Here is a 24,355-nt window from a genome sequence, read left to right as displayed (position 1 = left end):
CTCACGGTCACATTCCCCTCACAACTGGCGTTCCCCTCACGGTCACATTCCCCTGACGGTCACATTCCCCACACGGTCACGTTCCCCTGACGGTCACGTTCCCCTCACGGTCACATTCCCCTCACAACCGGCGTTCCCCTCACGGTCACATTCCCCTGACGGTCACATTCCCCTCATGGTCACATTCCCCTCACGGTCACGTTCCCCTCACAACCAGCGTTCCGCTCACGGTCACATTCCCCTCACAACCGGCGTTCCCCTCACGGTCACATTCCCCTCACAACCGGCGTTCCCCTCACGGTCACATTCCCCTCACAACCGGCGTTCCCCTCACGGTCACGTTCCCCTCACGGTCACGTTCCCCTGACGGTCACGTTCCCCTCACGGTCACGTTCCCCTCACGGTCACATTCCCCTCACAACCGGCGTTCCCCTCACGGTCACATTCCCCTGACGGTCACATTCCCCACACGGTCACGTTCCCCTCATGGTCACATTCCCCTCACAACCGGCGTTCCCCTCACGGTCACATTCCCCTCACAACCGGCGTTCCCCTCACGGTCACATTCCCCTCACGGTCACATTCCCCTCACGGTCACGTTCCCCTCACGGTCACGTTCCCCTCACAACCGGCGTTCCCCTCACGGTCACATTCCCCTGACGGTCACGTTCCCCTCACGGTCACATTCCCCTCACGGTCACATTCCCCTCACGGTCACGTTCCCCTCACAACCGGCGTTCCCCTCACGGTCACATTCCCCTGACGGTCACATTCCCCACACGGTCACGTTCCCCTGACGGTCACGTTCCCCTCACGGTCACATTCCCCTCACGGTCACGTTCCCCTGACGGTCACGTTCCCCTCACGGTCACATTCCCCTCACAACCGGCGTTCCCCTCACGGTCACATTCCCCTCACAACCGGCGTTCCCCTCACGGTCACATTCCCCTCACGGTCACGTTCCCCTCACGGTCACATTCCCCTCACGGTCACATTCCCCTCACGGTCACGTTCCCCTCACGGTCACGTTCCCCTCACAACCGGCGTTCCCCTCACGGTCACATTCCCCTCACAACCGGCGTTCCCCTCACGGTCACATTCCCCTCACAACCGGCGTTCCCCTCACGGTCACATTCCCCTCACGGTCACGTTCCCCTCACGGTCACATTCCCCTCACAACCGGCGTTCCCCTCACGGTCACATTCCCCTCACGGTCACGTTCCCCTCACGGTCACATTCCCCTCACAACCGGCGTTCCCCTCACGGTCACATTCCCCTCACGGTCACGTTCCCCTCACGGTCACGTTCCCCTCACGGTCACGTTCCCCTCACGGTCACGTTCCCCTCACGGTCACGTTCCCCTCACGGACACGTTCCCCTCACGGTCACATTCCCCTCACGGTCACGTTCCCCTCACAGTCACGTTCCCCTCACGGTCACATTCCCCTCACGGTCACGTTCCCCTCACGGTCACATTCCCCTCACAACCGGCGTTCCCCTCACGGTCACATTCCCCTCACGGTCACGTTCCCCTCACGGTCACGTTCCCCTCACGGTCACATTCCCCTCACAACCGGCGTTCCCCTCACGGTCACATTCCCCTCACGGTCACGTTCCCCTCACGGTCACGTTCCCCTCACGGTCACATTCCCCTCACAACCGGCGTTCCCCTCACGGTCACATTCCCCTCACAACCGGCGTTCCCCTCACGGTCACATTCCCCTCACAACTGGCGTTCCCCTCACGGTCACATTCCCCTCACGGTCACATTCCCCTCACAACCGGCGTTCCCCTCACGGTCACATTCCCCTCACAACTGGCGTTCCCCTCACGGTCACATTCCCCTCACGGTCACATTCCCCTCACGGTCACATTCCCCTCACAACCGGCGTTCCCCTCACGGTCACATTCCCCTCACAACCGGCGTTCCCCTCACGGTCACATTCCCCTCACAACTGGCGTTCCCCTCACGGTCACATTCCCCTGACGGTCACATTCCCCACACGGTCACGTTCCCCTGACGGTCACGTTCCCCTCACGGTCACATTCCCCTCACAACCGGCGTTCCCCTCACAGTCACATTCCCCTGACGGTCACATTCCCCACACGGTCACGTTCCCCTGACGGTCACGTTCCCCTCACGGTCACATTCCCCTCACAACCGGCGTTCCCCTCACAGTCACATTCCCCTCACGGTCACGTTCCCCTCACGGTCACATTCCCCTCACGGTCACGTTCCCCTCACAACCGGCGTTCCCCTCACGGTCACATTCCCCTCACAACCGGCGTTCCCCTCACGGTCACGTTCCCCTCACGGTCACGTTCCCCTCACGGTCACGTTCCCCTCACGGTCACATTCCCCTCACAACCGGCGTTCCCCTCACGGTCACATTCCCCTCACAACCGGCGTTCCCCTCACGGTCACATTCCCCTCACGGTCACGTTCCCCTCACGGTCACATTCCCCTCACAACCGGCGTTCCCCTCACGGTCACATTCCCCTCACAACCGGCGTTCCCCTCACGGTCACATTCCCCTCACAACTGGCGTTCCCCTCACGGTCACATTCCCCTCACGGTCACATTCCCCTCACAACCGGCGTTCCCCTCACGGTCACGTTCCCCTCACAACCGGCGTTCCCCTCACGGTCACGTTCCCCTCACGGTCACATTCCCCTCACGGTCACGTTCCCCTCACGGTCACGTTCCCCTCACGGTCACATTCCCCTCTCGGTCACATTCCCCTCTCGGTCACATTCCCCTCACGGTCACGTTCCCCTCACAACCGGCGTTCCCCTCACGGTCACGTTCCCCTCACAACTGGCGTTCCCCTCACGGTCACATTCCCCTCACAACCGGCGTTCCCCTCACGGTCACATTCCCCTCACGGTCACGTTCCCCTCACGGTCACATTCCCCTCACGGTCACGTTCCCCTCACAACCAGCGTTCCCCTCACGGTCACGTTCCCCTCACGGTCACATTCCCCTCACGGTCACATTCCCCTCACAACCGGCGTTCCCCTCACGGTCACGTTCCCCTCACAACTGGCGTTCCCCTCACGGTCACATTCCCCTCACGGTCACGTTCCCCTCACGGTCACGTTCCCCTCACGGTCACGTTCCCCTCACAACCGGCGTTCCCCTCACAACCGGCGTTCCCCTCACGGTCACGTTCCCCTCACGGTCACATTCCCCTCACAACCGGAGTTCCCCTCACGGTCACGTTCCCCTCACGGTCACGTTCCCCTCACGGTCACGTTCCCCTCACAACCGGCGTTCCCCTCACGGTCACATTCCCCTCACGGTCACGTTCCCCTCACAACTGGCGTTCCCCTCACGGTCACGTTCCCCACACGGTCACGTTCCCCTCACGGTCACATTCCCCTCACGGTCACGTTCCCCTCACAACCGGCGTTCCCCTCACGGTCACATTCCCCTCACGGTCACGTTCCCCTCACAACCAGCGTTCCCCTCACGGTCACGTTCCCCTCACGGTCACGTTCCCCTCACGGTCACGTTCCCCTCACAACCGGCGTTCCCCTCACGGTCACGTTCCCCTCACGGTCACGTTCCCCTCACGGTCACGTTCCCCTCACGGTCACATTCCCCTCACAACCGGCGTTCCCCTCACGGTCACATTCCCCTCACGGTCACGTTCCCCTCACGGTCACGTTCCCCTCACAACCGGCGTTCCCCTCACGGTCACATTCCCCTGACGGTCACATTCCCCACACGGTCACGTTCCCCTCACGGTCACATTCCCCTCACGGTCACATTCCCCTCACGGTCACGTTCCCCTCACAACCGGCGTTCCCCTCACGGTCACGTTCCCCTCACGGTCACATTCCCCTCACAACCGGCGTTCCCCTCACGGTCACATTCCCCTCACGGTCACGTTCCCCTCACGGTCACGTTCCCCTCACGGTCACATTCCCCTCTCGGTCACATTCCCCTCACGGTCACATTCCCCACACGGTCACGTTCCCCTGACGGTCACGTTCCCCTCACGGTCACATTCCCCTCACAACCAGCGTTCCCCTCACGGTCACATTCCCCACACGGTCACGTTCCCCTGACGGTCACGTTCCCCTCACGGTCACGTTCCCCTCACGGTCACGTTCCCCTGACGGTCACGTTCCCCTCACGGTCACATTCCCCTCACAACCGGCGTTCCCCTCACAGTCACATTCCCCTCACGGTCACGTTCCCCTCACGGTCACGTTCCCCTCACAACCGGCGTTCCCCTCACGGTCACATTCCCCTCACAACCGGCGTTCCCCTCACGGTCACATTCCCCTCACAACCGGCGTTCCCCTCACGGTCACATTCCCCTCACGGTCACGTTCCCCTCACGGTCACATTCCCCTCACAACCGGCGTTCCCCTCACGGTCACATTCCCCTCACAACCGGCGTTCCCCTCACGGTCACGTTCCCCTCACGGTCACATTCCCCTCATGGTCACATTCCCCTCACGGTCACGTTCCCCTCACGGTCACATTCCCCTCACGGTCACGTTCCCCTCACGGTCACGTTCCCCTCACGGACACGTTCCCCTCACGGTCACATTCCCCTCACGGTCACGTTCCCCTCACAGTCACGTTCCCCTCACGGTCACATTCCCCTCACGGTCACGTTCCCCTCACGGTCACGTTCCCCTCACAACCGGCGTTCCCCTCACGGTCACATTCCCCTCACGGTCACGTTCCCCTCACGGTCACGTTCCCCTCACGGTCACATTCCCCTCACAACCGGCGTTCCCCTCACGGTCACATTCCCCTCACGGTCACGTTCCCCTCACGGTCACGTTCCCCTCACAACCGGCGTTCCCCTCACGGTCACATTCCCCTCACAACCGGCGTTCCCCTCACGGTCACATTCCCCTCACAACTGGCGTTCCCCTCACGGTCACATTCCCCTCACGGTCACATTCCCCTCACAACCGGCGTTCCCCTCACGGTCACATTCCCCTCACAACTGGCGTTCCCCTCACGGTCACATTCCCCTCACGGTCACATTCCCCTCACGGTCACATTCCCCTCACAACCGGCGTTCCCCTCACGGTCACATTCCCCTCACAACCGGCGTTCCCCTCACGGTCACATTCCCCTGACGGTCACATTCCCCACACGGTCACGTTCCCCTGACGGTCACATTCCCCTCACGGTCACATTCCCCTGACGGTCACATTCCCCACACGGTCACGTTCCCCTGACGGTCACGTTCCCCTCACGGTCACGTTCCCCTCACGGTCACGTTCCCCTCACGGTCACATTCCCCTCACAACCGGCGTTCCCCTCACGGTCACATTCCCCTCACAACCGGCGTTCCCCTCACGGTCACATTCCCCTCACAACTGGCGTTCCCCTCACGGTCACATTCCCCTCACGGTCACATTCCCCTCACAACCGGCGTTCCCCTCACGGTCACATTCCCCTCACAACTGGCGTTCCCCTCACGGTCACATTCCCCTCACAACCGGCGTTCCCCTCACGGTCACATTCCCCTCACAACCGGCGTTCCCCTCACGGTCACATTCCCCTCACAACTGGCGTTCCCCTCACGGTCACATTCCCCTGACGGTCACATTCCCCACACGGTCACGTTCCCCTGACGGTCACATTCCCCTCACGGTCACATTCCCCTCACAACCGGCGTTCCCCTCACGGTCACATTCCCCTGACGGTCACATTCCCCACACGGTCACGTTCCCCTGACGGTCACGTTCCCCTCACGGTCACATTCCCCTCACGGTCACGTTCCCCTCACGGTCACATTCCCCTCACAACCGGCGTTCCCCTCACAGTCACATTCCCCTCACGGTCACGTTCCCCTCACGGTCACATTCCCCTCACAACTGGCGTTCCCCTCACGGTCACATTCCCCTCACGGTCACGTTCCCCTCACAACCGGCGTTCCCCTCACGGTCACATTCCCCTCACAACCGGCGTTCCCCTCACGGTCACATTCCCCTCACAACCGGCGTTCCCCTCACGGTCACGTTCCCCTCACGGTCACGTTCCCCTGACGGTCACGTTCCCCTCACGGTCACGTTCCCCTCACGGTCACATTCCCCTCACAACCGGCGTTCCCCTCACGGTCACATTCCCCTGACGGTCACATTCCCCACACGGTCACGTTCCCCTCATGGTCACATTCCCCTCACAACCGGCGTTCCCCTCACGGTCACATTCCCCTCACAACCGGCGTTCCCCTCACGGTCACATTCCCCTCACGGTCACCTTCCCCTCACGGTCACGTTCCCCTCACGGTCACGTTCCCCTCACAACCGGCGTTCCCCTCACGGTCACATTCCCCTGACGGTCACATTCCCCACACGGTCACGTTCCCCTCACGGTCACATTCCCCTCACGGTCACATTCCCCTCACGGTCACGTTCCCCTCACAACCGGCGTTCCCCTCACGGTCACGTTCCCCTCACGGTCACATTCCCCTCACAACCGGCGTTCCCCTCACGGTCACATTCCCCTCACGGTCACGTTCCCCTCACGGTCACGTTCCCCTCACGGTCACATTCCCCTCTCGGTCACATTCCCCTCACGGTCACATTCCCCACACGGTCACGTTCCCCTGACGGTCACGTTCCCCTCACGGTCACATTCCCCTCACAACCGGCGTTCCCCTCACGGTCACATTCCCCTGACGGTCACATTCCCCACACGGTCACGTTCCCCTGACGGTCACGTTCCCCTCACGGTCACGTTCCCCTCACGGTCACGTTCCCCTGACGGTCACGTTCCCCTCACGGTCACATTCCCCTCACAACCGGCGTTCCCCTCACAGTCACATTCCCCTCACGGTCACGTTCCCCTCACGGTCACGTTCCCCTCACAACCGGCGTTCCCCTCACGGTCACATTCCCCTCACAACCGGCGTTCCCCTCACGGTCACATTCCCCTCACGGTCACGTTCCCCTCACGGTCACATTCCCCTCACAACCGGCGTTCCCCTCACGGTCACATTCCCCTCACAATCGGCGTTCCCCTCACGGTCACATTCCCCTCACGGTCACGTTCCCCTCACGGTCACATTCCCCTCACGGTCACGTTCCCCTCACGGACACGTTCCCCTCACGGTCACATTCCCCTCACGGTCACGTTCCCCTCACAGTCACGTTCCCCTCACGGTCACATTCCCCTCACGGTCACGTTCCCCTCACGGTCACATTCCCCTCACAACCGGCGTTCCCCTCACGGTCACATTCCCCTCACGGTCACATTCCCCTCACGGTCACGTTCCCCTCACGGTCACGTTCCCCTCACAACCGGCGTTCCCCTCACGGTCACATTCCCCTCACGGTCACGTTCCCCTCACGGTCACGTTCCCCTCACGGTCACATTCCCCTCACAACCGGCGTTCCCCTCACGGTCACATTCCCCTCACGGTCACGTTCCCCTCACGGTCACGTTCCCCTCACAACCGGCGTTCCCCTCACGGTCACATTCCCCTCACAACCGGCGTTCCCCTCACGGTCACATTCCCCTCACAACTGGCGTTCCCCTCACGGTCACATTCCCCTCACGGTCACATTCCCCTCACAACCGGCGTTCCCCTCACGGTCACATTCCCCTCACAACTGGCGTTCCCCTCACGGTCACATTCCCCTCACGGTCACATTCCCCTCACGGTCACATTCCCCTCACAACCGGCGTTCCCCTCACGGTCACATTCCCCTCACAACCGGCGTTCCCCTCACGGTCACATTCCCCTCACAACCGGCGTTCCCCTCACGGTCACATTCCCCTGACGGTCACATTCCCCACACGGTCACGTTCCCCTGACGGTCATGTTCCCCTCACGGTCACATTCCCCTCACGGTCACGTTCCCCTGACGGTCACGTTCCCCTCACGGTCACATTCCCCTCACAACCGGCGTTCCCCTCACAGTCACATTCCCCTCACGGTCACGTTCCCCTCACGGTCACATTCCCCTCACGGTCACGTTCCCCTCACAACCGGCGTTCCCCTCACGGTCACATTCCCCTCACAACCGGCGTTCCCCTCACGGTCACATTCCCCTCACGGTCACGTTCCCCTCACGGTCACATTCCCCTCACGGTCACGTTCCCCTCACAACCGGCGTTCCCCTCACGGTCACGTTCCCCTCACAACCGGCGTTCCCCTCACGGTCACATTCCCCTCACGGTCACGTTCCCCTCACGGTCACGTTCCCCTCACGGTCACGTTCCCCTCACGGTCACATTCCCCTCACAACCGGCGTTCCCCTCACGGTCACATTCCCCTCACGGTCACGTTCCCCTCACGGTCACGTTCCCCTCACAACCGGCGTTCCCCTCACGGTCACATTCCCCTCACAACCGGCGTTCCCCTCACGGTCACATTCCCCTCACAACTGGCGTTCCCCTCACGGTCACATTCCCCTCACGGTCACATTCCCCTCACAACCGGCGTTCCCCTCACGGTCACATTCCCCTCACAACTGGCGTTCCCCTCACGGTCACATTCCCCTCACGGTCACATTCCCCTCACAACCGGCGTTCCCCTCACGGTCACATTCCCCTCACAACCGGCGTTCCCCTCACGGTCACATTCCCCTCACAACTGGCGTTCCCCTCACGGTCACATTCCCCTGACGGTCACATTCCCCACACGGTCACGTTCCCCTGACGGTCACATTCCCCTCACGGTCACATTCCCCTCACAACCGGCGTTCCCCTCACGGTCACATTCCCCTGACGGTCACATTCCCCACACGGTCACGTTCCCCTGACGGTCACGTTCCCCTCACGGTCACATTCCCCTCACGGTCACGTTCCCCTCACGGTCACATTCCCCTCACAACCGGCGTTCCCCTCACAGTCACATTCCCCTCACGGTCACGTTCCCCTCACGGTCACATTCCCCTCACGGTCACGTTCCCCTCACAACCGGCGTTCCCCTCACGGTCACATTCCCCTCACAACCGGCGTTCCCCTCACGGTCACATTCCCCTCACGGTCACGTTCCCCTCACGGTCACATTCCCCTCACGGTCACGTTCCCCTCACAACCAGCGTTCCCCTCACGGTCACGTTCCCCTCACGGTCACATTCCCCTCACGGTCACATTCCCCTCACAACCGGCGTTCCCCTCACGGTCACGTTCCCCTCACGGTCACGTTCCCCTCACGGTCACGTTCCCCTCACAACCGGCGTTCCCCTCACGGTCACATTCCCCTCACGGTCACGTTCCCCTCACGGTCACGTTCCCCTCACAACCGGCGTTCCCCTCACGGTCACATTCCCCTCACAACCGGCGTTCCCCTCACAGTCACATTCCCCTCACAACTGGCGTTCCCCTCACGGTCACATTCCCCTCACGGTCACATTCCCCTCACAACCGGCGTTCCCCTCACGGTCACATTCCCCTCACAACTGGCGTTCCCCTCACGGTCACATTCCCCTCACGGTCACATTCCCCTCACAACCGGCGTTCCCCTCACGGTCACATTCCCCTCACAACCGGCGTTCCCCTCACGGTCACATTCCCCTCACAACTGGCGTTCCCCTCACGGTCACATTCCCCTGACGGTCACATTCCCCACACGGTCACGTTCCCCTGACGGTCACATTCCCCTCACGGTCACATTCCCCTCACAACCGGCGTTCCCCTCACGGTCACATTCCCCTGACGGTCACATTCCCCACACGGTCACGTTCCCCTGACGGTCACGTTCCCCTCACGGTCACATTCCCCTCACGGTCACATTCCCCTCACAACCGGCGTTCCCCTCACAGTCACATTCCCCTCACGGTCACGTTCCCCTCACGGTCACATTCCCCTCACGGTCACGTTCCCCTCACAACCGGCGTTCCCCTCACGGTCACATTCCCCTCACAACCGGCGTTCCCCTCACGGTCACATTCCCCTCACAACTGGCGTTCCCCTCACGGTCACATTCCCCTCACGGTCACATTCCCCTCACAACCGGCGTTCCCCTCACGGTCACGTTCCCCTCACGGTCACGTTCCCCTCACAACTGGCGTTCCCCTCACGGTCACATTCCCCTCACGGTCACGTTCCCCTCACGGTCACGTTCCCCTCACAACCGGCGTTCCCCTCACAACCGGCGTTCCCCTCACGGTCACGTTCCCCTCACAACCGGCGTTCCCCTCACGGTCACGTTCCCCTCACAACTGGCGTTCCCCTCACGGTCACATTCCCCTCACGGTCACATTCCCCTCACGGTCACGTTCCCCTCACAACTGGCGTTCCCCTCACGGTCACATTCCCCTCACGGTCACATTCCCCTCACGGTCACGTTCCCCTCACAACTGGCGTTCCCCTCACGGTCACATTCCCCTCACGGTCACGTTCCCCTCACGGTCACGTTCCCCTCACGGTCACATTCCCCTCACGGTCACGTTCCCCTCACGGTCACGTTCCCCTCACGGTCACGTTCCCCTCACGGTCACGTTCCCCTCACAACCGGCGTTCCCCTCACGGTCACATTCCCCTCACGGTCACGTTCCCCTCACAACCAGCGTTCCCCTCACGGTCACGTTCCCCTCACGGTCACATTCCCCTCACGGTCACATTCCCCTCACAACCGGCGTTCCCCTCGCGGTCACGTTCCCCTCACGGTCACGTTCCCCTCACAACTGGCGTTCCCCTCGCGGTCACATTCCCCTCACGGTCACGTTCCCCTCACGGTCACGTTCCCCTCACGGTCACGTTCCCCTCACAACCGGCGTTCCCCTCACGGTCACGTTCCCCTCACGGTCACGTTCCCCTCACGGTCACGTTCCCCTCACGGTCACATTCCCCTCACAACCGGCGTTCCCCTCACGGTCACGTTCCCCTCACGGTCACGTTCCCCTCACGGTCACGTTCCCCTCACGGTCACGTTCCCCTCACAACCGGCGTTCCCCTCACGGTCACATTCCCCTCACGGTCACGTTCCCCTCACAACTGGCGTTCCCCTCACGGTCACGTTCCCCACACGGTCACGTTCCCCTCACGGTCACATTCCCCTCACGGTCACGTTCCCCTCACAACCGGCGTTCCCCTCACGGTCACATTCCCCTCACGGTCACGTTCCCCTCACAACCAGCGTTCCCCTCACGGTCACGTTCCCCTCACGGTCACGTTCCCCTCACGGTCACATTCCCCTCACGGTCACATTCCCCTCACAACCGGCGTTCCCCTCACGGTCACGTTCCCCTCACGGTCACGTTCCCCTCACAACCGGCGTTCCCCTCACGGTCACGTTCCCCTCACGGTCACGTTCCCCTCACGGTCACGTTCCCCTCACAACCGGCGTTCCCCTCACGGTCACATTCCCCTCACAACCGGCGTTCCCCTCACGGTCACATTCCCCTCACGGTCACGTTCCCCTCACGGTCACATTCCCCTCACAACCGGCGTTCCCCTCACGGTCACATTCCCCTCACGGTCACGTTCCCCTCACGGTCACATTCCCCTCACAACCGGCGTTCCCCTCACGGTCACATTCCCCTCATGGTCACATTCCCCTCACGGTCACGTTCCCCTCACGGTCACATTCCCCTCACGGTCACGTTCCCCTCACGGTCACGTTCCCCTCACGGTCACGTTCCCCTCACGGTCACATTCCCCTCACAACCGGCGTTCCCCTCACGGTCACGTTCCCCTCACGGTCACGTTCCCCTCACGGTCACGTTCCCCTCACGGTCACGTTCCCCTCACGGTCACATTCCCCTCACAACCGGCGTTCCCCTCACGGTCACGTTCCCCTCACAACCGGCGTTCCCCTCACGGTCACATTCCCCTCACAACCGGCGTTCCCCTCACGGTCACATTCCCCTCACAACTGGCGTTCCCCTCACGGTCACATTCCCCTCACGGTCACATTCCCCTCACAACCGGCGTTCCCCTCACGGTCACATTCCCCTCACAACTGGCGTTCCCCTCACGGTCACATTCCCCTCACGGTCACATTCCCCTCACGGTCACATTCCCCTCACGGTCACATTCCCCTCACAACCGGCGTTCCCCTCACGGTCACATTCCCCTCACGGTCACGTTCCCCTCACGGTCACATTCCCCTCACAACCGGCGTTCCCCTCACGGTCACATTCCCCTCACAACTGGCGTTCCCCTCACGGTCACATTCCCCTGACGGTCACATTCCCCACACGGTCACGTTCCCCTGACGGTCACATTCCCCTCACGGTCACATTCCCCTCACAACTGGCGTTCCCCTCACGGTCACATTCCCCTGACTGTCACATTCCCCACACGGTCACGTTCCCCTGACGGTCACGTTCCCCTCACGGTCACATTCCCCTCACGGTCACGTTCCCCTGACGGTCACGTTCCCCTCACGGTCACATTCCCCTCACAACCGGCGTTCCCCTCACAGTCACATTCCCCTCACGGTCACGTTCCCCTCACGGTCACATTCCCCTCACAACCGGCGTTCCCCTCACGGTCACATTCCCCTCACAACCGGCGTTCCCCTCACGGTCACATTCCCCTCACGGTCACGTTCCCCTCACGGTCACGTTCCCCTCACGGTCACATTCCCCTCACAACCGGCGTTCCCCTCACGGTCACATTCCCCTCACAACCGGCGTTCCCCTCACGGTCACATTCCCCTCACAACTGGCGTTCCCCTCACGGTCACATTCCCCTCACGGTCACATTCCCCTCACAACCGGCGTTCCCCTCACGGTCACGTTCCCCTCACAACCAGCGTTCCCCTCACGGTCACGTTCCCCTCACGGTCACGTTCCCCTCACGGTCACGTTCCCCTCACGGTCACATTCCCCTCACGGTCACGTTCCCCTCACGGTCACGTTCCCCTCACGGTCACGTTCCCCTCACGGTCACATTCCCCTCACGGTCACATTCCCCTCACGGTCACGTTCCCCTCACAACCGGCGTTCCCCTCACGGTCACGTTCCCCTCACAACTGGCGTTCCCCTCACGGTCACATTCCCCTCACGGTCACATTCCCCTCACGGTCACGTTCCCCTCACAACTGGCGTTCCCCTCACGGTCACGTTCCCCTCACGGTCACATTCCCCTCACGGTCACGTTCCCCTCACGGTCACGTTCCCCTCACAACCGGCGTTCCCCTCACGGTCACATTCCCCTCACGGTCACGTTCCCCTCACAACCAGCGTTCCCCTCACGGTCACGTTCCCCTCACGGTCACATTCCCCTCACGGTCACATTCCCCTCACAACCGGCGTTCCCCTCACGGTCACGTTCCCCTCACGGTCACGTTCCCCTCACAACTGGCGTTCCCCTCACGGTCACATTCCCCTCACGGTCACGTTCCCCTCACGGTCACGTTCCCCTCACAACCGGCGTTCCCCTCACGGTCACGTTCCCCTCACGGTCACGTTCCCCTCACGGTCACATTCCCCTCACAACCGGCGTTCCCCTCACGGTCACGTTCCCCTCACGGTCACATTCCCCTCACGGTCACGTTCCCCTCACAACTGGCGTTCCCCTCACGGTCACGTTCCCCACACGGTCACGTTCCCCTCACGGTCACATTCCCCTCACGGTCACGTTCCCCTCACAACCGGCGTTCCCCTCACGGTCACATTCCCCTCACGGTCACATTCCCCTCACGGTCACGTTCCCCTCACAACCGGCGTTCCCCTCACGGTCACGTTCCCCTCACAACCGGCGTTCCCCTCACGGTCACGTTCCCCTCACGGTCACGTTCCCCTCACGGTCACGTTCCCCTCACAACCGGCGTTCCCCTCACGGTCACATTCCCCTCACGGTCACGTTCCCCTCACGGTCACGTTCCCCTCACAACCGGCGTTCCCCTCACGGTCACGTTCCCCTCACGGTCACATTCCCCTCACAACCGGCGTTCCCCTCATGGTCACATTCCCCTCACGGTCACGTTCCCCTCACAACCGGCGTTCCCCTCACGGTCACATTCCCCTCACAACCGGCATTCCCCTCACGGTCACATTCCCCTCACAACCGGCGTTCCCCTCACGGTCACATTCCCCTCACGGTCACGTTCCCCTCACGGTCACGTTCCCCTCACAGTCACATTCCCCTCTCGGTCACATTCCCCTCACGGTCACGTTCCCCTCACAACCGGCGTTCCCCTCACGGTCACGTTCCCCTCACAACTGGCGTTCCCCTCACGGTCACATTCCCCTCACGGTCACATTCCCCTCACGGTCACGTTCCCCTCACAACTGGCGTTCCCCTCACGGTCACGTTCCCCTCACGGTCACATTCCCCTCACGGTCACGTTCCCCTCACAACCGGCGTTCCCCTCACGGTCACATTCCCCTCACGGTCACGTTACCCTCACAACCAGCGTTCCCCTCACGGTCACATTCCCCTCACAACCGGCGTTCCCCTCACGGTCACGTTCCCCTCACGGTCACATTCCCCTCACGGTCACATTCCCCTCACGGTCACATTCCCCTCACAACCGGCGTTCCCCTCACGGTCACGTTCCCCTCACGGTCACGTTCCCCTCACAACTGGCGTTCCCCTCACGGTCACATTCCCCTCACGGTCACGTTCCCCTCACGGTCACGTTCCCCTCACAACCGGCGTTCCCCTCACGGTCACGTTCCCCTCACGGTCACATTCCCCTCACAACCGGCGTTCCCCTCACGGTCACGTTCCCCTCACAACCGGCGTTCCCCTCACGGTCACATTCCCCTCACGGTCACGTTCCCCTCACAACTGGCGTTCCCCTCACGGTCACGTTCCCCACACGGTCACGTTCCCCTCACGGTCACATTCCCCTCACGGTCACGTTCCCCTCACAACCGGCGTTCCCCTCACGGTCACATTCCCCTCACGGTCACGTTCCCCTCACAACCAGCGTTCCCCTCACGGTCACGTTCCCCTCACGGTCACATTCCCCTCACGGTCACATTCCCCTCACAACCGGCGTTCCCCTCACGGTCACGTTCCCCTCACGGTCACGTTCCCCTCACGGTCACGTTCCCCTCACAACCGGCGTTCCCCTCACGGTCACGTTCCCCTCACGGTCACGTTCCCCTCACGGTCACATTCCCCTCACAACCGGCGTTCCCCTCACGGTCACATTCCCCTCACGGTCACGTTCCCCTCACGGTCACGTTCCCCTCACGGTCACGTTCCCCTCACAGTCACATTCCCCTCACAACCGGTGTTCCCCTCATGGCAACGTTCCCCTCACAGTCTCCTTCCCCAAACAACCGGCATTCCCCTCATGGCCCGTTTTCCCCTCACGGCCTGCATTCTTCTCAGTACTCACACCTCCGTCTAGCTAGTGCTACAACAGCAAATGTGGATGCATTACACTGATGATACAAGTGACAGAGACTGTGAAGAGCTCGAACTCTTACACCAAACCTCACTTTATCACAGCTTCCAACACACTTCTCACAATCTCTCAACCCAAAAATAACTTGCTTATTCTTCTATTTTCTATCTGTAAGCTAATCCTCGTTGTATTATACCCAATCCCTGTGTTTTATGTAATCATGTTTAATTATCTCTTGTGTGCCAGCTTCTAGAAATCCCAATACACCGCGTCCACTGGTTCCCCGAATTGATTCTGCTTGTTACGACCTTATGGGACTCTAAAAGATTTGTCAAATGTGTTTCCCCTTCATGCTGATTCTGTACAATTCAATTGGAATTGCAGTATAAGCGTTGTGTGGTAGCTTCCTGAGAGACTCTAAACCTCCCCTCACCCCTACACTATTTAGTTTAAAGACTGGCGGATGTCATTGGTGGGGAAGGCAGAAATCTGTTATGGTTGAACCCGGAATCTGATGGACCTGTGGACCACTTAGTCTGGCCTTTGCCCTTTGCCCTTTGACCTGTTTCGCAAGGGTGACCCTCCCAAGATCCAACCATGAGGTCCTGACAGCAACCAAAATAGTTCTCCGGGTCCTTGAGGCATGCAAATCTCCAAACCATGACGAGGTTGTACTCTTGATGGGGAAGTTTGTGCCTTTAACCGATGATGTATCTTATCCATGAGGCTCAGCTTGTTTCTGCAGTCTTATGTGTAGTGCTTTGTTAATCGTTTCCTTAAAACCTTTATGGAGGACTGTTGGAATTCTTTCATATATCTTTATAATATCAACATATTAATTTAGGGTTCTCAGGCAAGACCTGTCATTTACAAATAATGATTGTCTTCCCGAAAAACCCATCATTTTTTCCTCCTGATTATTATTTCTAGAACTTTAGTCAGCACTAATCTGACCAGCCTAGCAGTGACCAGGGAGGGACCTCTGAACAAGAACCCTTTACAAAACGCTGGTCAGGCCACAAACACAGTTTGCTTCCGATCTCATTTAATGTACTTTTAAGAAGGTGTGAAAGATTTCCTGGAACCGTTCCACAATGAGGGATTTCAGCCACACCTGAGGTCGTTTGCTGTGGAAAGGGCTGAAGGAGATTACATCCTGGCAATCTAATAGGAAAAACGTGAGGGAGTGAGATTAACTGCAGGACCGTAGGGAAAGTGTGATGGAATGGGAGTTGTACCTATTGTGTCTGTTGTGTGCATATCAATTAAATAAAAGCACACACACAAGAGATGGCTTTAACAGGTGTATTCACATTGCAACCAGAAAATGTCTATGCACATGCATGGACAACAGAGCAACATGTAGTGCTGAGGGGGGTGGTCATTGCTCCAAAAGAAATTGATCCATACATTACACTTCCTCCCCCTTTAGATTAATGCAATATATAACTGTATATGTACAAAACATTCACTTTCCCTTTCATAAACCCATGTTCCAACTAAACATGTTTCACAGTAACAGTCCATAACAGCTTCACAGTTCTAAAGGTTCGGTCTTTTGGGTGGTGCTTCGTTTCTTTCAGGACAGCACCTCTGGACCTGTAGAGTTTGCGGTGTCACGTTGCTGTCAGTGAAGTGATCATCTCCGAATGGCAAGTCCGGTGTCCATCTTGTTGGATGCAGTCGACTCAGGTGTGTTCTTCGGTTGACCATCCAGTATCTGGTCCACATGATGTTCCCATGTCTGATCTCCAACATCCACCGTGTACATCAGCGGTCCAGTTCTTGTAGCTATCCTACTGGTGTCTACTCGTCTTCTCGGTAATCGCGCACTGGGACTTCTTGTCCAACCCTGAAGCTCCTTGCTGCTTCACTTGGCAACTGGCTGCACTTTTCTCTGTAGATCTGGTTTCAGGAGGTGTATGCGAGACCTCAGATTCCTGCTCATGAACAGCGATCCAGGTGTTTGATTTGTCATCGCATGAACAGAGTTCCGATACACTAAAAGGATTTTGTTCACTTTGTGCTGTAGAGGAATGTCCTCCCTGTCCATCATTTTAATGGACTTCCTGAATGTTTGGATAAACTTTCCAGCTAACCCAATTGTTGCTGGTTGGTGAGGAGCTGACCTGAAATGTCTGATGTCATTTTTCTTCAGAATCCTCCTGACGTCTATTGTGGTCCGTTGTCACTCACAATTTGCTCTGGTCAGCCATTTATGGCAAAGATAGTCCTCGGAGCGGAGACAGTCTTCACTGAGGTGGTTGACTTCACTGGTTTGACCTCCAGCCACTTCGAATGAGCATCCACAGCAGTCAGAAACATGGAGTCCATGAAAGGCCCAACAAAGTCAATATGTACTCTTTGCTATGACGATTACGGCTACTCCCAAAGGTGTAACGGTGCCTCTGGGGTGCATTTTGAACTTCTTGGCATCCCAAAGAGCTTTTTGCCAAGTCTTCAATCTGCCTATCTATTCCCAGCCACCACACATAGCTCCAGGTGAGACTTCATCTCGACTGTACCCAAGTGTCCTTCAAGCAGATTCTCAAACACCCTAGTGCACAGGTTAGAGGGAACCACAACAGGTGACCCACACAACAGTGTTCTTTGACATGCCAACAGTTGGTCCTGTCTCACTGAGAACTCTGGAAACACTGGGTTACCATAGCTGGCCATCCTTGCAAGGTGATTTCATAGACTCAGGGACTCCGGGATACCGGGTCATTCCTTGTTTCCCTTTGTATTTTGAAGTTTATTACCAGCAACTGGTCCACCAGTGCGGTGTGGAACACTTTTGCTGGGTCACGGTATGAAGACTTTTATTCTTCAGTTGCCAATAGTGGAAGACAGGATGAGTCATCAGTGTTGCTGTTGCTTGGTCTCAGTACCTCCTTGTGCAGTTGAATCCTCAAGTTCCTCACTTGCAGATCCTCCATAATCTCCATCAGCACAGATGCGCCACAAGGCTGTGTGCTTAGAGCCCTGATCTACTCGCTTTACACATGACTGTGAGGTTAAGCAGAGCTCTGATGCCATTTTCAAGTTTACTGACGACACCACTGTTGTTGGCTGAATCAAAGGTGGTGATGAATCAGCATACAGGAGGGAGATTGAAAATCTGTCTGAACGAGGCCATAACAGCCACCTCTTACTCAATGTCAGCAAGACCAAGAAGTTGACTATTGACTTCAGGAGAAGGAAGCCAGAGGTCCACAAGTTAGTCCTCATCTGAGGATCGAAGGTAGGGAGGGTCAGCAACCTTAAACTCCTCAATGTTATTGCTGAGGACCTGTGCTGGGCCCAGTCTGTGAGTGCAATAAGGAAGAAAGCACAACAGCTCCTCTACCTCCTTAGGAATTAGCAAAGATTTGGCATGACATCTAAAACTCTGAAAAACTTCTATAGATATGTAATGGAGAGTATATTGACTGGTTGCATCACGGCCTGGTATAGAAACACCAATGCCTTTGAATGGAATATCCTCCAAAACATAGTGGATATGGCCCATCCATTGCGGGTAAAGCTCTCCACACTATTGAGCACATCTACATGAGGCATTGCCGCGAGGTGATGGGGGAGCCCTATCATCAGATCCCCCTACCATCCAGCACACGGTCTCTTCTCACTGCTGCCATCAGGGAGAAAGTACAAGAGCCTCAGGACCCACACCACCAGGTTCAGGGACGCTTATTAGCCCTCAACCATCAGGCCCTGAAGCAAAGTGGATAACCACTCAACTTCACTCGCCCCTTCATTGAAATGTTCCTACAACCAATGCACTCACTTCCAAGGACTCTTCATCTCATGTTCTCAATATTTATTGCTCATTAATTTATTATTATTATACTTATTATTTCTCTCTTTTTGTATTTGCATTTTGTCATCTTTTGCACACTGGTGGAAAGCCAAAGTTGGTGTGGTCTTTCATTGATTCTATTATGGTTATTGTGGATTATTGAATATACAGAAGATAATGAATCTCTTGGTTGTGTATGTTGACATATATGTATTTTGATAATAAATTTACTTCAGGCTTTTTGAAGATGAGATATAATATCTTTGATTAGAAGTTAAAAGATCAGTAGAATATCTCTAATTAGAAAGTTGAATCTAAATAATAGATCTAATATATCTTCATGTGTTGGCCTGAAGAAAACTGATTTTGCGCGGTGTGTGTTTTCAACTGCATGCAAAGGTGGTGGAGGCAAGTTCAATGTAGTCTTGGGAGGAATTGGATGAATCTGTCGTGCGAAACAATTTTCAGGCTTAGAAAGAAAGGCCGGGGGTAGGAGTGGTAGAGAGCTGGTCTGGTTGCAACAGAAGGCTCTCTTTCTGACCTGTCCAGTAACTATTCTGTAATTCAAGCTGATCTGACCCTTCAATGCTAACACAATATAACTAGATAGCATCTTCTACCCCATCGTGTGTTTGAAGTATAAGCAGTTTACTGCATCATTCTTTTTTGTAACCATGTCTACTACTGTTTAACAGGTTGTTTCTGAACGTGAACTACTTGGAACAAACTGAAGGTACAGACCATGTCCTGGGACAAGGAGGTAGTGGTACCACCGTGTACAAAGCAAAGTACAGAAAACTGCCCATAGCGCTCAAAAAGTTTCACTTCAAAAGCTCTCAAGTACAACCAAGTAACCTTCGCAAGGGTAAATACTTTGTTAAAAAGTCTTCCTAATGAATGTGATCCCAGGTATTGAGTTTTTACTTACTTGTGTCAGCGTGATTGGCGAACCAGAGGAAAAGATCTATGACTCTAAAAGCTAGAACAGTTATGCGCCAAATCATTTGCACTTAATGCTTTCCATATTCTCTCACCTCTGTTCGTCATTCAGTTTGGCCGTCAAGCTGGGTGTTCAACCAGGAGAAGCATCAGGATGTTCAACTCAAAAAGGCAGCTCAGATAGTGTTTAGCTTTTTGCTTAGTTTAGTTGTAGGTGCGTCTTAGAAGAATGTCACGAGATTAAAGTCCCACAAACTTCACTATGGTTTTATAAAGTCATTTCTGGCCATTTAAAATCACAGATGGAGTTCTCAACAACTTTACTAAAATCTCTAAACTTACCTTCAGCAGTAATAAAAATGGACACATTTAGCCACATCAAGGAATAATAGTAAGCAGTATATAAAACGAAACATTTTTATCATTTTGACTGTAAAAGTCATTAAAATTTGAAGAATTAGTACGTAGGTTACAGACATACATATCCCTTAAAAGCACAACAGGAAAGTAATCCTTCCACAGCCGACAAGAAATGTTAAAGATGGTAGTAGATCAAAGAAAGGGACTTATAATGTTACCAAACAAGCAGAAACCTGAGGATTAGCAAAGTTTCAGAACTCGGCAGAGCAACATCACGATACTGAGGAAAGAGAAATTCCAATACAAGAGTGATCAAGTGAGAAACAGAAAACAGACTATAAAAGCTTCTTGTGGAAAAAAGGAAAGAGTAACAAGTACTAATGTGGGTCCTTTACGCTCTGCGATGGAAGATTTGTTTGAGGGAAAGGCAGAGAACTTCAAGAAATATAAAGCAACACACAAAATCCCAGAGGAACTCAGCAGGTCAGGCAGCATCTATGGAAAAAAGTAAACAGTCGACGTTTCAGGCCAAGATCATTCTCCAGTCCTGAAGAAGGGTCTCGCTCTGAAATGTTGATTGTTCATTCATTTCCAGAGATGCTGCATGTCCTTCTGAGCTCCTTCAGCATTTTATGTGTGTTGCTTTGGATTTCCAGCATCTGCAGATTTTCTCGTGTTAAAGAAAGGAATGTCTAATTCCATGGAGAAGATACAAGAATCAGGAAATGGTGGAGAGCAGGAAGTCTCGAGTGTCAGCAGAGATGAAAGTCAGCTGTAACTCAAAAATGGTGTTGAAAAAATTAATGGTGCCAAGAATTTTTAGAGTCGTGGAGTAATACAGCTTGGAAATATGTCCTTCAGCCCAACTAGTGCATGCTGACCACGGCATTCTCCCTACTTGTCTCAATCATCTTTGTTCAGCCAAGAACCCACCATGCCCCTCCCCTCCATGTACCAGTCCAACTGCTTTTTGTACCCATCTCAACCTAGTCCACTGCAGGCTCATTCCAGGGATACTCACTATCCTCTATGTAAAGGAGTTTAATCTCTCCTCTTACCTTGTATCTCTGCCTCTCAACTTGGACTCCCAAACCATGGGGAAAAGACTATGGCCATCCATCTAATCTGTACTTCTGTGAGGTCACCCTCATTCTCCTATGGTCCAAAGAATATAGATCCAGCAAGATCAACCTCTCCCTATAACTCAGACTCTCTAGTCCAGATAACATCATTATAAATCGCTTCTGTATGCTCGCCAGTCTGTTCTATAACAGGGCAATCAAAACTCTACACATTACTCCAAGTGCAGCCTCACCAGTAACTTAAATTGTTGCTGTTCCTCTCCATTGGGCGGCAATCTTTAGCATTTATCTGTTTTTTTATGAGGCCAAATTCCCAGCTCAACGCTTAACCCAGCGTGGATGGAAAGCATGCCAGGAGTCAGCCAGATGAACCCGGGACCACTCGCCTCAAAGCCTGGTGCAGGTGCCACTACGCCATCGGCCAGCTGAGCAACTTTAACAGCTGCACTATAATGTCCCACCTCCTAAATCTGGTGCCCTGATTGATGCAAGCCAGCATGCTAAACAACTTATTCACCAAAACTCCCCAGGGCCTGGTGATCTGTGTATCAGAAAGGTTTTGCAGAGCAGGTTTGTATAGATGCTGGATGCACTTGGTTATCTTCTTCCAAAACTGTAGAACTGGGGGAAAGAGGAAAGGGAGAGAAAACTAGGAACAATTGACGATCAGGCTGATACCAGTGGTAGCAAATGCTGGAATTTATTGTAACGGATTAGTGTTGAGGCATTTAGAAAATATAGATAATGGCTAGACAGAGTTAAGCCCAATTTGGTGTGTAATGTAGAGAAACAGGTATTGGCATATTCTCCTGATTCCCTATATCAATAATTAATTCTGCTATTGAAGCACCACCCTAAATGTTTGGCAATGCTCGTGGTTGCTGTTGCCAGTTTTAATTGGAGACTGATTTTCCACCTTTAGATTCAATGTTTAGGCATTTGGAAGCGATGGAAGCACTGCGGAATTTCTCCGAGTTCCGACAGGAAACCAGCATACTTCACTCCCTGCAGCACCCATGCATCGTGGCGCTGGTGGGCCTCAGCATTCACCCTCTCTGCTTTGCCTTGGAGTTGGCTCCACTGGGCAGTCTCACCATGGTGCTCATCGAATACTCTAAAGGTAACAGAAAACTTAACTCTTAAAAGTGAATTGCGTTGTGGAAATTTCTTCCTGTGTTAGCAGAAATTATTGGGAATGAGAAGCAAATTTGGACTTGGAATTAGAGTGAACTTTAATGTACTGTTCCAATGGAAAATTCATTGCAATTTTGGGTTTATTGTGAAATTGCTTTTTCCTATGAATAATAACTTGGGATCAATCAGCTTGTGAATGAATGATGGTTTGAAATGAACTGGTCTTTTCATTGTGTGGCAGTAAAGCATCTGTTCTCTTTCAAGCAGATACCACCTTTATACCCCTGGGCCACATGCTGACATACAGAATAGCCTATCAGATTGTACTTGGGTTGGCCTACCTGCACAGGAAGAACATCATTTTCTGCGATCTGAAGTCTGACAATGTTCTAGTCTGGTCCCTGGACGTGGCGTCCCCAGTGAACGTGAAACTATCTGATTACGGGGTATCTCGTCAGTCATTCCACGAGGGAGCTCTTGGGGTAGAAGGTACTCCTGGATATCAAGCACCGGAAATTATGCCAGGGATTGTTTATGATGAAAAGGTGTGAATCTGAATTTCCTTAAACAACAATTATATCGTAACTGTGTAGTTTATTATACAATGCTAGTTCTAGTGATGTCTATCCATATTGTCAAGTCCTCTGGTTGTGGATATATTGTCTTAGCTTTTTTTTTTGTACAATGATGCTTCATTCTTCTCAGACCTGCAGTTCCACCACTAAAACCTCACCATAAGAAATAGGAGCAGAATAGGCCATTTGGCCTATCGACTCCGCTCCATCATTTCATTCTGGCTGAACCATTTTCCCACTCAGCCCGGTCTCCTGCCTTCTCCCCGTATCCCTTCGTGCCCTGACTAATCAAGAACCTATCAAGTATACCCAGTGACTTTGCCTCCACAGCCACCTGTGGCAACGAATTCCACAGATTCACAACACTCTGCCTCAAGAAATTTCTCCTCGGCTCTGTTCCAAAAGGCCATCCCTCAATTCTGAGGCTTTGTCCTCTGGTCTTAGAGTCCACCACCAAAGAAAACTTCCACTCTATCAAGGACTTCCAAAATTGACAGTTTTCAATGAGGTCACCTCTCTTTCTTCTCAATTCCAGTGGTCAGAGGCCCAGAGCCATCGAACACTTCTCATATGATAAGCCTTTCAGACACTAATCACATTGCTCCAGCCCCTGTCTGATTTCCACTGAAATCAAGACACAAGTGGCCAGCTGTGATGAACTCTCCCTCTTGCAATTCAGGGCTTTCTGAAACTATTGTTCATCTCACTATCTTCTCCAATCCAGGGAGGACTGGCTGACTTCCATTCTCTTCCACCCTATGACAAACAGAGTGGCCTGCAATGACATCTCCATCCTCTCACATTGATGTTTCGGGCGTGAGAGGAGTATCTATTATTGGTCCTTCTCATCAGCTACCTACCTCTCAACAAAATCACCGGAAACCACATCAAAGTCCACGTGTTCTCATTGGCACCCTGTGAAACTTTGCCAGCACTCTTCCGAGCTCAGGATTACTGTCTGAGATGTGTTCAGAATGGTAGGGGGTCTTCGGATCAAAGAGTGGAATGCATGGTTCAAAGAACTTTGTTGGGAGAAATGGGCTTCACTTCATTAGTACTGGGAGCACCTTCACTTGAATTTCTAGAAGTTCCCTGGCACATTGAATAATTCGGGCTGCAGAGAAGACTTTTAACCATCAAGGAGACATGCATGGAGGCGAGAGGAACTTTAGAGAGTTAAAGAGAAAGGACAAGGCATTAGTGCTTGGTAATGGTGTGTTCTGT

At 55.2% G+C, this 24,355-nt stretch overlaps 1 protein-coding gene across 4 annotated transcripts in view; it reads left to right on the top strand.

The window, feature by feature from the left end:
* The window catches only part of lrrk1 (leucine-rich repeat kinase 1), a 216,811-nt gene that overhangs the window by 165,028 nt on the left and 27,428 nt on the right, over nucleotides 1-24,355 (top strand). For 3 of the 4 annotated variants that reach the window (XM_059952611.1, XM_059952612.1, XM_059952614.1), the window contains 3 exons: nucleotides 19,737-19,906; nucleotides 22,345-22,542; nucleotides 22,821-23,101. In XM_059952611.1, coding sequence (XP_059808594.1) covers nucleotides 19,737-19,906; nucleotides 22,345-22,542; nucleotides 22,821-23,101 — 649 coding nt within the window. The remainder of the gene's footprint in view (nucleotides 1-19,736; nucleotides 19,907-22,344; nucleotides 22,543-22,820; nucleotides 23,102-24,355) is intronic. The other variant, XM_059952613.1, reaches the window with a different exon arrangement.

The sequence above is a fragment of the Hypanus sabinus genome, chromosome 28, assembly GCF_030144855.1.
Source record: "Hypanus sabinus isolate sHypSab1 chromosome 28, sHypSab1.hap1, whole genome shotgun sequence".
NCBI classification, from domain to species: Eukaryota; Metazoa; Chordata; class Chondrichthyes; order Myliobatiformes; family Dasyatidae; genus Hypanus; species Hypanus sabinus.
This window is presented reverse-complemented; position numbering and strand designations above follow the sequence as displayed.